This window comes from Anabrus simplex, chromosome 6 (assembly GCF_040414725.1).
Source record: "Anabrus simplex isolate iqAnaSimp1 chromosome 6, ASM4041472v1, whole genome shotgun sequence".
Lineage (NCBI taxonomy): Eukaryota > Metazoa > Arthropoda > Insecta > Orthoptera > Tettigoniidae > Anabrus > Anabrus simplex.
Window position 1 is genome coordinate 303,055,867 of NC_090270.1, and position 12,625 is coordinate 303,068,491.

The following is a 12,625-nucleotide window of genomic DNA, read 5'->3' on the forward strand; positions in this document are numbered from 1 at the left end:
GTGGTATGTATACTTTCCGAGCGAATCTCATCCTGGCTGTGTTGACAATATAACAAATACGCAGGCCCGAGTTAGCCTCGGGCGCGGTCAGTCTGAGCGGTTACCCGACCCCGATACACACTCGGGCTCGGTCTCCAATGTGTTAAAATACACATGAGCTCATCACAAGCTTCATTAGCATATCACGATATCACACCGCACTGAATTATTTATTATCACCATAACTATCAACACTGCAGGCACTTAATACTCACTTGGCACTAACATCATTACTCATATATTCATATCACGTCGTCTCATATTATTATTGACACTCGTAGCTTCACATTAATTGTATCACTTACCTGCTCAGTGTCTTCTCTAATACCACGATATGCCGTAGTTTCTTGCTCATCATCATAATAATAACAAACATGCTGTGATCAATTACTCGGAGAATGATTCGCCCTTGAATTCATGAAGTTCGCTGTCTCACTATTCACAACAAATCACATTTCCATTACCCGTGCATTACCAGTGTTTACATCGCAACAGATATGCCTAGATTGTATCTTAACACACGTCACACATGCTCGCATAAGCTCGTAACCTTTCGGTAATTACAATACAACATAATGTAAACAACGACGAAGTCGACTTCCTTCTATAAATAATTATTCATGCACATGATACTGTGAAATTTATAACACTGTGTCACCAAATGTGAATGTAAATAGCTGCATGCCAAATAATTCAATATCCAATCTCTTATCGTGCACTTATTCTCACGTCTCAGCGAACTACTTCAGGACATGTCTTAACACTACTATCTTACATTATAGCTACTCAGAAATATAACAAAATTAACCATGAAAAGTCATTCGGGGATTTTAACCTTCATCGGTTAATTCCAATGGCCCGGGTGCTGAGTGTTTGTGCTGTCCCCAACATCCCTGCAACTCACACACCACACATAACACTATCCTCCACCACAATAACACGCATTTACCTACACATGGCCGATGCCGCCCACCCTCATCAGAGAGTCTGCCTTACAAGGGCTGCACTCGACTAGAAATAGCCACACTAAATTATTATTATTATTGTTATTATATATCATTCATTCATTCATTCATTCACTTATTTAGCTTCCACAGACTGTACAATTACATATTTTGAAATGTCCCAACAGTATAGAAATTGTTGAATGATTTCTTAATAAAAATAAATAAATAGAAAATAATAATTAAAAATAATATATGCACAATAATCAACGTTTTGAAGAAGAAAAAGGAAAAAAAAAAACCAAGAACAACAAATACCTCAATGTTAGGACAGCACATCCTAATTTTTTAAAATAATATTGATAATCAATATTTACAAGACAAAATACAAATCTGAGTGTGGTGTTAACAGTACGTACCTTATCAGTGTGGCATAAACATATTCTTCAGGTATATAGTAGATATTAAGAAAGTTTACAAGTTAATAAGAAATAGCATCACTAGTAGCACTTCATCATGTATTCTTCTGTACTATAGAAGCAGCTACTCAGTAGGAGATTTGTTAAAGCTGTGATAATTGAACTGAAGGGACTAGTATCTTTAATCGTATTTGGAAGCTTATTATATAATGCCTGCATTCGATTCATTCTAAATGTTCCGCTCCATTCCCACATCAGCTGATTCCTCCATCGGCTGTCCTGGTTAAGATTATGCGATAGACGTAAGCACCATGCTGTTTCTCTTCTGCACAAAATACTGCGAACAGGTAAACCAGACTACCTGAGAATAGATTTCAGCTTCCTCTCTCCCTCAGGTTGAACACCCGCAAGGTCATCAATACGATCCCTGTTGTCCATCCCCATTCACCACAGTAGGATGTATAACAACTCATTTGTGCCGGGGACCATACGTTCCTGGAATTCCCTCCTGGCTGAAATTAGAGACATAAGCAACCTAAAGGTATTCAAAAGAATGTGCTGGAACTTTTATCTACATTCAGAATAATTTACTCCAAGAAGTACCCTCAAATGTTAGATTAAGTCAAATGAATAAAATGTAAATGTAAGATTAGTAACATTGACAATTTTCGAGGTATAGTTTTAATAATAGTAAATACTATAAATTCATTTTAAAATGATAAAAACAAATTATGATACTTTACATTTCAGTTAAATTACATTTCACGTTAATTTTAAATTATATTATACTTACTTTTAATTTTAAGTAGTTATAATGTTCTGTTTACGCAGGTGTACAATTATATGGTTTGGCATAATAGCAGGCTTCATAGCCTGAGCCTCGCCATGTACAGAAAGACATTAATTAATTAATAAATAAATAAATAAATATAGCTTATGTAGGAACACCTGATCTATTCCTATGATTAACACACAATGCCTCACTCACATGTACCCTGTCTTCAGAAATGACTTGCTGCACTCCTTTCAACATCCATTGTTATTGTACTATGCCTAGATTATATTTATCTGCTCTCCTTAATTAGGTGCTTGTTCAGGCTGTATGTATTGGTATTAATGGAAGTGCATTCTTATAGGTGTGAGCAAGAGAGCCATCACATACCAAATAGCCAAGAACAAAGGTATTACTCCTCGTCGCAAGAAGGAGCAGCGGAACCCACGCGTCAAGCATAGGAACAAGTACCACCGAGCAGTAGTCAGGAGAAAGGGTCAGGTAAGAGATTATTTTCAAAGCAAAGTTCATTTTATATTCTTGCATATTCATTTTGTATTCTGAATAAACTGGACAGATCAGACCATGCATGTTAGTCTCAAAACAGATGTGTCTTATAAACCAAGAAAACAATTTTCTTAAAAATTTCAGGACAAGTTCTTTAATCCTTTGTGGTCCAGTTTATATCACAAGTTCCAGCAGTTTCGTCCAAATTAATTATGCACTTCTATCATCGTTATGCGGAGGGATAGAAATTGACCTGAAATTTGAAGAAAATGCATGGATTGAACAGAGGAGTTTTTTATCTTCTACTTCCTGGCTTTTTTGCCCATTTCTTGGGGTTGCTAGTTCAAGGCTATGTGACCCAGTTTTACGGCTGGATACTCTTCCTGACACCAACCTCATGGGGAGAGTTATAATCACCATTGTATGTTTCTGTGGTGGTTGATAGTTTGTTGTATGTATATCAGTATCCTGACATTTCAGCTGAGGAATTCAAAATGAATTGAACCACGATATTAACTATTATTTAGTCTGAGATGTCTGGTGATACATATTACAGAATATCCTTTCAGCCAACAATGAAGATTCACTCTTAATACTATAATTTATACCTTCACCTTCACTGGACAGTTGTTGAAATTAGTAATCTAAATCATATAAATTGTCATTTTCATCACTGCTGTCTACATTCATTTGCACTCTTATATTGTCTTCATTCATACTGAATCATTGATTTCAATAGTATGTACTGTATATATCTGTATAAATGCAGCTGTGAGAAAAAAATGTCTTATCATATTATTTCCATGGAAATAATGAAAGGCACTCCTTTGTACTCTGGAAGTTGCTCTGGGAACCCCAAGAAGTTCATGTAATCATAAACAGATGGCAGTAGCTCAACGAATATCGCAGCAATGCCTGTCAAAATTAATGTTCAGTCATGCTCGTCATTGGGCCTGTAACAACAGAGCTCACTGCTGGGGAAACTGCTAAAAATTCTTGGCCAAACAACATAGAAAAGTTTTTTTCAGAAGGAGACTTGGTGGTGGAATGCAGACGATTGGCTAGCAGTGAAGGAGAAAAATAGCTGCTTGAAATAGTGGCAACTAGCAGGAGATGTACAAAACCATCTTGAGTACAGGAATGCAAAAAGAGAAGACAAAAAGGCAGTAAGTTTGGCCAGAGATCACGCGTATGGAGAGTTATATGAACAACTTGAAACAAAACAAGGAGAAGAGGAGATATTTAAACTGGCCAAATTAAGGAAGAAGGGATTTATTGCACATCCATTATATAAGAGACAAACAAATCTCAGTCTTGACCAAGGAAGCGGACATGGAAGAGTCACTGGAAATCATATTTTCAGGAATTACTCATTGAAATGAATTCCATAGTACCCTGTGCAGTACTTCCAGCCAATATGGGTTTGGTACATTTGGTCTCTTGTGACATAGCAGAGAAGGCTATGGGAACTTTGAAGAACGGGAAGGCTTGAGATCCAAATGATCTCTGTATAGACGCTTGTGATCTGAAACTCTGGGAGAAAGTCATTGAGAGGAAACTGAAAACCCGTTTACGTTCATGCCAAGCAGGTCTATAACAGATGCTGTGTTTGTTCTTAAGATGCTCATGCACGTGAAAGATCTGCACAAGATGTGTGACTGAGTTTGATTTGGTGAGTCCTTAAGAGGAAGAATGTGCCACATCCATACATCATGATCATCTGAGATATGTACAGTGACTGCCAAACAAACACATTTCTTGTGAAGCCACTGAAAGTTTTGCAGTTAAAATGGACCTGCATCAGGGCTCTGTCCTTAGCCCCTGCCTGTTTATAATACTCGCAGTTAAAATGGACCTGCATCTGGGCTCTGTCCTTAGCCCCTGCCTGGTTATAATATTTGTTGATGAACTAAGTGAGCACTTTGAAGATCATGCAATGTGTACGTATGATTTGAAAATATAGAAATTACGCTATCGGTACAAGGTTTCATCTTTAGCATAATGAGAAAAAGGTAGTGTTCTATGTGTGCAATCGAACAGGTGGTATAGTGAACATTGTGAGCTGCAGGTTTCATAAACCAAGTCACTGGATACGTGGTGAAAACCTTTTTTTATTGCAAATATAGTGATGAAAGCCATGAATTACTCCTCTTGTGACACTCAAAATTTGCTGCTTTCCGTTCATCATTATTCATGGCGGGAGTGTGCTGTTTCCTGCTGACATTGTGTTTGTGGCCAACAGTGTGGTAAGTTTGATAACTGGAAGGATGTACTAGAGAGAAATAGGCTGAAGTGTAACACAGCTAAAACAGAATATGTAGACTGCAATTTTTCCATGAATGGGGTATCAACAATGAGAAGGTTATTAAAACACCTACGTTCATGTATCGTGTTTCCAAGGTACAGGATGATGGAGACATAGATAAGGATGTCGTCAGTAAGATAAATGGTGGCTGGACAAAATGGCAGGTCATGGCAGGTATTTTGTGCAACAGGAAATGCCCTTATTAATGGCTAAACATTCAAAATGGTGGCTCTTCCAGTCCTATATTGTTTGGTTCTGGATGTTGGGCAAGCGAAAGGAGGGATGGGCAGAAACTGTATGTTGCTGAAATGTGAATGCTGTAGAATCTCCACTAGTGTTATACATCAGTCTTTGAGAGTGACTCCATGAAAGGAAAACTTCAAGAGAAGCATCGAAGGTGGTGTGGACATCTGGAAAGGAGACTTGAGTGATATGTCGCACATGAGTCAAACGTCTGACAGCTGAAGGCAAGCCAGTGCTAGGACGAGCAGAAATGAGATGAAAAACTTGACTTATGAAGGGTCTGCAGAGATCACAATTGCCTAAGGATAAGGTCCAAGATAGAAGATACTGGAGGAGAGCAACCAGGAAAGCTGAACTCAGTTTATTGGGAAGAATAAAATGTATATTAAAATGGCAGGGACTGAACAATTATTTAGTTAATCTGAAAAATTTGTAAATTCAGCGTTCGCAATAGCAACATGTCACTGTACAATGTAGTAACGAAATTCTGTCACCAAATGGCACATGATAGCAGTTTTCGTTATATTTTCTGCAAAAGAAGGATGCAGTGCAGAGAATTGAAAGAATGCATTGTATAATCTGTGGTTCTTATAGTAAACATGGTGCGATAAGGACTAAGAGAAGACAAAAATACTGAAAATAGTTAATGCAGAAGGCACCGTCGAGTACTTTGATTAGATGAATTGGAATATACTGCTGGTAAGTTTGAAGGTATGTATCGTAAATAATTTTCAGTAGGCCTAAATCATAACATTTTGAAATTTACTTTCCAAAATATAAGCTTGGGTGTTGTAATGAAAATGTCATTGAAGAGACTGTTCATCACACCAAGAAACAAAATGATGGCTTGTGTATTAATTTGTAGGGAGTATGAATTAGTTATATGTGTAGCTATATCACCTTCATAACATTAACAAAACTTATGGAGCAGAAACATGGACAATGACAAAGAAGGATGAGAGTCTAATACAGGCAGCCGAAATGAAATTCTTGAGGAGTATGACACAGAAGAATAGAAGAGACAAAATAAGAAATGAGAAAATCTGGGAAGAAATTGGAGTACAAGTGATTAATTGTTTAACACTTAATAAGAAATTGGAGTGGAAAAAATCAATGATAGAATAGAGAAGAGCCGACTAAGATGGTTTTTTGAGAACATAAAGCGAATGAGTGATGAAACAATGACAAAAAAGGTGATAGAAATGCAAAGAAGGAGAGGCCGCGGGCAACCACGATTGAGATGGAAGTACACAATCCAACGCAGTATTAAAGAAAGAAACCTGGGCTGGGACACATTGTTGGAGGAGGAGTGGTTGAAAGACCGAAGAAAGTGGAGAGGAACTATATTTGCCCCTACCTGGCTACAGCTGGATAATGGGAGATTATGATGATGATGATAACAGAGCAACAAATAGGTTGAAATACGTTTTAATTTTTCCACTTTACATGGTGATCAAGAACAAAGCAGTACTTGTACACTATTCAGAATATTTGATAGGAGTAAGTGTTTAAACCTAGTAAGTGTGATATAAATGTAGAAGATGGCACGTTTAAAAAGGACTACACAGAATAAATACTTGATTCAGAGTTATACAAAGAATTAAAAACCATTAATCATTGATATTATTGTTGTGAATAATTCCTATTCTCGGGAAAAGTATATTTTTGCAATTACACTCTCAATATCCGTTTTGAAAAATTAATTTACAAAACAACAAAATATGCATAATGATAGGTTTGTCTGGTCATTCCAGTCTGCTACAGTAATAGAGTAGACCGTACAGCCGTACTCTGTGCCAAGTGTTGGGCAGCAGAAAATAACTCGACCCCATAAGAGGACCAATGGCTTCGGGGAGATGAGTTCTCTTAGATGGGGTGATGGTCCCCTCATTGTAGGAAATGACACTGCAACCCATCAAGCAGTGTCTGTCCCCAGGTTCTGTTCTTTTTGAACTTTTTAAAAGTAGCTCCGTTCACAGCTATAGAGTCCAAACAGTGTGAATCTATTCCCAAATGTTTTCTGGAGATGGTCCCTGATATTCCCAGTTGATGTACCTATAGCAGAAGCCACTCCTTCCAAATAAAGCCATTCTGTAAAAAGTGTGCCAAACCACCAGCTGATAAAAAGCATATGTTACGAGTTGTACTTCCGAATGTAATACATAGTGACAAACTGCGGCTTTTGAAAGCCAGATCTTTATTTTGAAGTATATTTCATGCTTGTTCTCTACATTTATCACATCAGGATTTATCTGAACTGTAAATGATAGAAGAGAGACCGCATTGTTTAGGTTAGGTATGCTATTGCCTCGATAGTGCCAAAAGTTCCACGACGGAAAGAATAAAATTAAATAACAGGAAAGTTTGCTGCATTTATGAATATCTACAGGCATGGTGGTAATGCGTTTTATTATCATAATGTTTAATTTCGTACGTTCGTTGTCTTCATTTTTTAATTAACACATACCCTAGTGTGTTTTGTTTGGCGTCTCCGAAAATCATTAAAAGTAAATGGGGACATAAAATCAATATTATCACTTAGGTACGTTGGCAAGTAAAGCAATCATAATTGTATAGTTTTTATCACATTTTAAACTTACTTCTTTCCAAAAAATATCTTTATTGGCCCAAGTTACGAGATATTAAACGGTCACGTTAATGATTAGGCATAGATATCAAGGATAATTTAATAAATAATAAAATAAATAATAAAATAAATAAAAAAATTATAAATACTTGTAACACGTTAATGATCTCGGCTTTATATTAATAGCAACAACCGTGAATATTTCTCAACTAAAGTAAACTTTTTTCCTCATCCCGAGGTGGTACAGCTCTTTTTAGACACGCCCCCAGTGGAGGGGAGTAACATGTACCATTTTTACCGCATATCAACCTTCCTGCCATTCGTAAATCTCTGGCAGTACGTTACCGGTAGTCGAACTCAGACTCCTGAGAATGGCAGCTGATTGTACTAACCATTACGCTGGCAGAGATTCGTAACTACAAAACACAGATAAGACTGATACATGCTTGCAATGCACGGATCAGGCACAAAACTATTCACCTATTTGTGCGATGTCATCAGAGCTGCCGCTACGGAGGCGGACATTTCTTAACTACGAAACACAGATGTACCGCATGACTTCAACGTGTGTTTCCATTGCGTGGGTTGTACGGAGGAAACTATTCACAAATTTGTGTGATGTCATCAGAGCTGCAATAAGACTTGTACCGGCTTCGAAGGGGAATCGTTGTTCTTCTCTGACAAATTACGTTGGGGGGGTCTTGTATGCGAGATTTTTTTTTTTTTCATTTTCTTCGTCTCAAAAAGCCAGGGGAAGGGTCTAATACGCGAGGGGGTCTAATACATTAGTAAATACTGTAATTACAGTGGGAGATCTGAATGAACAAGTGGAAAGAGAAGAGATTCTAGGGCTATTTGGATATAGCAACAAGGATCAAGAAGAGGATGTTTTAATGGACTTTTGCCAGAGGAACCAAATAATAATAAGAAACACATCAGTAAGTCGTTATAGCAATGACTTTAGAGAATAGCTTCCCTTCTAGAATTTCTTCATCTAAAACTTGAATAATGTACCGGAGTTGTGGCGTGGCTCGTGGTGGATCAAGCACTTAGCGGGCCTTTTCAGACAGTAGGAGATTCAGTTTTTAATCATGGCTGCCACCACGTTATATTTTTTGAAGTTTTACTCAGTAGATACTCAACAGTTAGGGGTTATTGGTGTAGCATCGTGATGCATTATTCGCACTTGAGAAAAACCTTAAATTACTGATTTGAGGAATTTTAACTTATCTGAGTCAAATACAAATGGTAAGACATGAGCCATTGTAGTCTATACAATTTTTGAATGGATTTTCCTTCATGATAGGCCTATTATATTCTGAGAGTACAGTAAGTTATAGCCTTGTTCTGTTCTGGTTGAGACAGAAAATGTGATTAAAGATATTTTCTCCCATAAATACACACAAATCACTGGACAGGTAATAAGATTGTTGCTCTCAGTTCATTCCATCTCAAAATCAGGATCTCCATTAAATCCCTCTACATCATCCACGATGTCAGAATCTGCTTGAAGATTCTGGTAAAATTGTTTGGCATCTGCAGGTATTAAGTGCATCACCGAACCAAAGTCTCTTAGTTTGGCTTCAGATATAGGTTTTCCTTTTCGCCACAAAGGTATTAATGCCTGGTGAAAGGGAACTCTAGTTTCCCGTGGTCGCCCCTGTCTTGACTTATTTAGATTTACTTCCTGAGATTCACCATCAAATTCTAGAGAATGATTCTCAGATGCAACCTTCTTAGCAAGCTGCATTAGTAGCATTGTCCTTCTCCTTACTTTTGGAAGTACTTGATACATCGCTGAACTTCGTCACTTGATAAACCACTCAATGTATCACCACGTAAAAATGTCAGCACTATTGAAAACGCGGGCTCCCTCGCTGTCATCCGCGCGCAATGTGAGGAATGTGGCGCTTGGTCTAATGATACAAACTGGAATGTTGCATAGTCTACTGATGCAATTTACATTTTTTACTGATTCCAGCTTTGTCGCTTAGGTTTTCTGTTTACTAACAACTAACGGCCTCTTATAATGCAGTGGGGAATTTTTAATAAATAGTTCAACTAGGATGGCAAGCCTACGGAAGAAATTCTTCAGTCTTCAAATCCAACATGCCACCCCACCTAAAGAAGATAGTCTTTGACCAGAGTGTTCTCCCCGTACTGACTTACGGTTGTGAAACCTGGACATTGAGCGAGTTTGTTAAGCAAAAACTCAGAACAACCCAAAGAGCTATGGAACGGTTCATGCTAGGCTTGACGAAGAAAGACAGGAAGAGAGCAGATTACATCAGGTCAGTCACAAAGGTCAGTGACATTTTAGAAAGGGTATTTACCCTAAAATGGCAGTGGGCAGGCCATGTTGCTCGGAGAACTGATGGTAGGTGGACAAAGCTTGTGCTTGAGTGGTGTCCGAAAGATCATCTCAGACCAAGGGGAAGACCACCGGACAGATGGGATAAAGACATCCGGAAGATTACTGGGATCAGTTGGCAGAACATCGCTCAAGACCGTCCCAGATGGAGAGACCTCATGAAAACCTACCTTGCTTTGGACTTAAAGAGGCCACATCGTAAAAACGATTGAATATGGCTGATAGTGATAGTTCAAGCCTTCCTCTACAAGATGGCGCTAAAATCTCAATTTTCGTCAAATGGCGCCTAGTCTACTGATACATAACAGCATCCAATTGAGAGAGAGAGAGAAAATTTGACAGGAAGGTTGATAAGGGGCAAGTTATTTTTTGGACTGTTCATTATTATTATTATTATTATTATTATTATTATTATTATTATTATTATTATTATTATTATTATTGCTGCTGCTGCTGCTGCTGTTGTTGTTGTTGTTGTTGTTGTTGTTCAAATTTGCTTTGTAGTTAACATGACTGCAATGCAAGCAGAGCTGTAGGAACTGCTAGTGTAACATATGCAGGTTAAACAGTGCCAATTACCATAGCACAGTGTGTACGAAGTCATCTTAGGTTTAAATCTCAGGTGTGATAAATATTTTATTTATAATTCCAAAAGCTTCATGTCTACAATTTCTTTCATTTTACCTTTCATTATAAGAAGTTGCTAATATGGAGAAATGATTTTGTTTCAGGTGAGAGAGCCTCGCAAGGAAATCCAGAAGTATGGTGGAGAAATATCGGGAATAAAAATTGGAGTTTCTAAGAGTATTAAATTAAAATAATTTCTTTTGACAAATAAAATACATTGATATATAATTATATTGTTGTTTATCTTTAATATATCTGTAAAATTAGGAACCTGGAATGTCACATTTCCCTCTATACATCCAAATTGCCTTCCAATCAGGAGAATTGTTATCAAGCCAAGAATAAGAATTTTCATTTTAAAAGTTGTGAATAATATATAGAAAAAGATAGAATGGATTTAACAGACTAGCAAAGTTCTTGTCTCTTTTCAATAGTTCCATGCTGTGTACATCAATTGGCATAAGAGCAAGTATATTTAGAATGTAGGGAGAACAAGGGCAGAGATCTTGATAAACTTAAGAACTTTTCAGTGCCTTGATAAGGAAACATGTTTTACAAGATTCTCAGTAAGCCCTTTGTTAGTAATTGTTGCTGGTCTTCTAATTCAAATATTCTGCTGTTGGCATATGGTAGAGTCAATCAGCTGATTCATATAATTTGATATTTGTAGTTAAAGTCTCTGGCATAGTTCTGAGAAAAGTTATCAAGACATTGTTTTAGACGTCTTCCCTTGTAAATGCACACCAGTGATTGATTGATTGATTGATTGATTGATTGATTGATTGATTGATTGATTGATTGATTGATTGAAAGAGAGACAACAGTAGCTGCAGACTGGACGAATCTGTACGACACAGTGAAAACAGAATGAGAGTTCTGAAACATCGAATATAAAGCCTTCTTCCCAGTTTATTGGGTCACCACTCGATATGAATTTGGCCTGGTTTTGCGACCGAATGTCCTTTCTGGCACCAACCCGATGTTGAGGGATGGATTCATTACTGCATGTTTCTGTGTTTATTAGTACTGTGGTGTATTGTATTTAGATGAAGAGAACTGCATTAAGACAAAAACAGCCTCAGAGAAATTTACTAACAAGTTAAAATTCCCAGCAGGTCGAGAATCAAACCTGGGGCCCCCTGAAGGCCAGTATGTTGACCATTTACCCAAGCAACTGAACGATGTATAATGCAAGGTCAATCAGCAGAAAAGGAGTAGGACTGATACAAAAAATGAAGAACCATAAACTGGAAATTTTGGGAGAGACTACAAAAGGGGTACATTTTATAGTACTATGGAGTTGAAATGAACAATCAGGCAAAGGAGACAGTAGGTATAATCACCAGAGAGCAACTTGAAACTGCAGTGGGTAGATGAAACCAGTCGGTCGGGGTGAGGAGCTCAGATGGTAGAGTGTTGGCCTTTTGAGCCCAACTTGGGAGGTTTGATTCTGGCACAGTCCAGTGGTGTTTGAAGGTGCTCAGATACGTCAGCCTCATGTCAGTAGACATACTGGCACGAACAGACTCCTGCAGAACAAAATTCCTTCACCTTGTCATCTCCAAAAACCGTAAAAGTAGTTTGTGGGATGATAAACCAATATTATTATTATTGTTAGAACCGGTTTACTTGAGAATAATACATGTCAGTATTAACCCTTAGCTCTCAAATTTCTTTAGTTGGTTATACACCTCTACTCGTATTTTTCTGGAAATGTATGACTATACTGCTATCTGTTCTTAAGGCTAAAACAATTTAGTCAAAACCGGTTATAATGACTCCGAAGGGACCTCCGATTAACAGTTGTTATA

At 37.6% G+C, this 12,625-nt stretch overlaps 1 protein-coding gene across 1 annotated transcript in view; it reads left to right on the forward strand.

The window, feature by feature from the left end:
* Sas10 (UTP3 small subunit processome component Sas10) overlaps positions 1-11,045 on the forward strand; it is a 65,162-nt gene extending 54,117 nt beyond the window's left edge. The window contains exons 9-10 of the mRNA XM_067150500.2: positions 2,539-2,675; positions 10,919-11,045. Of these exons, the coding sequence (XP_067006601.2) occupies positions 2,539-2,675; positions 10,919-11,008 (227 nt within the window). The 3' untranslated portion in view covers positions 11,009-11,045. The remainder of the gene's footprint in view (positions 1-2,538; positions 2,676-10,918) is intronic.
* Positions 11,046-12,625: the final 1,580 nt, after the last annotated feature.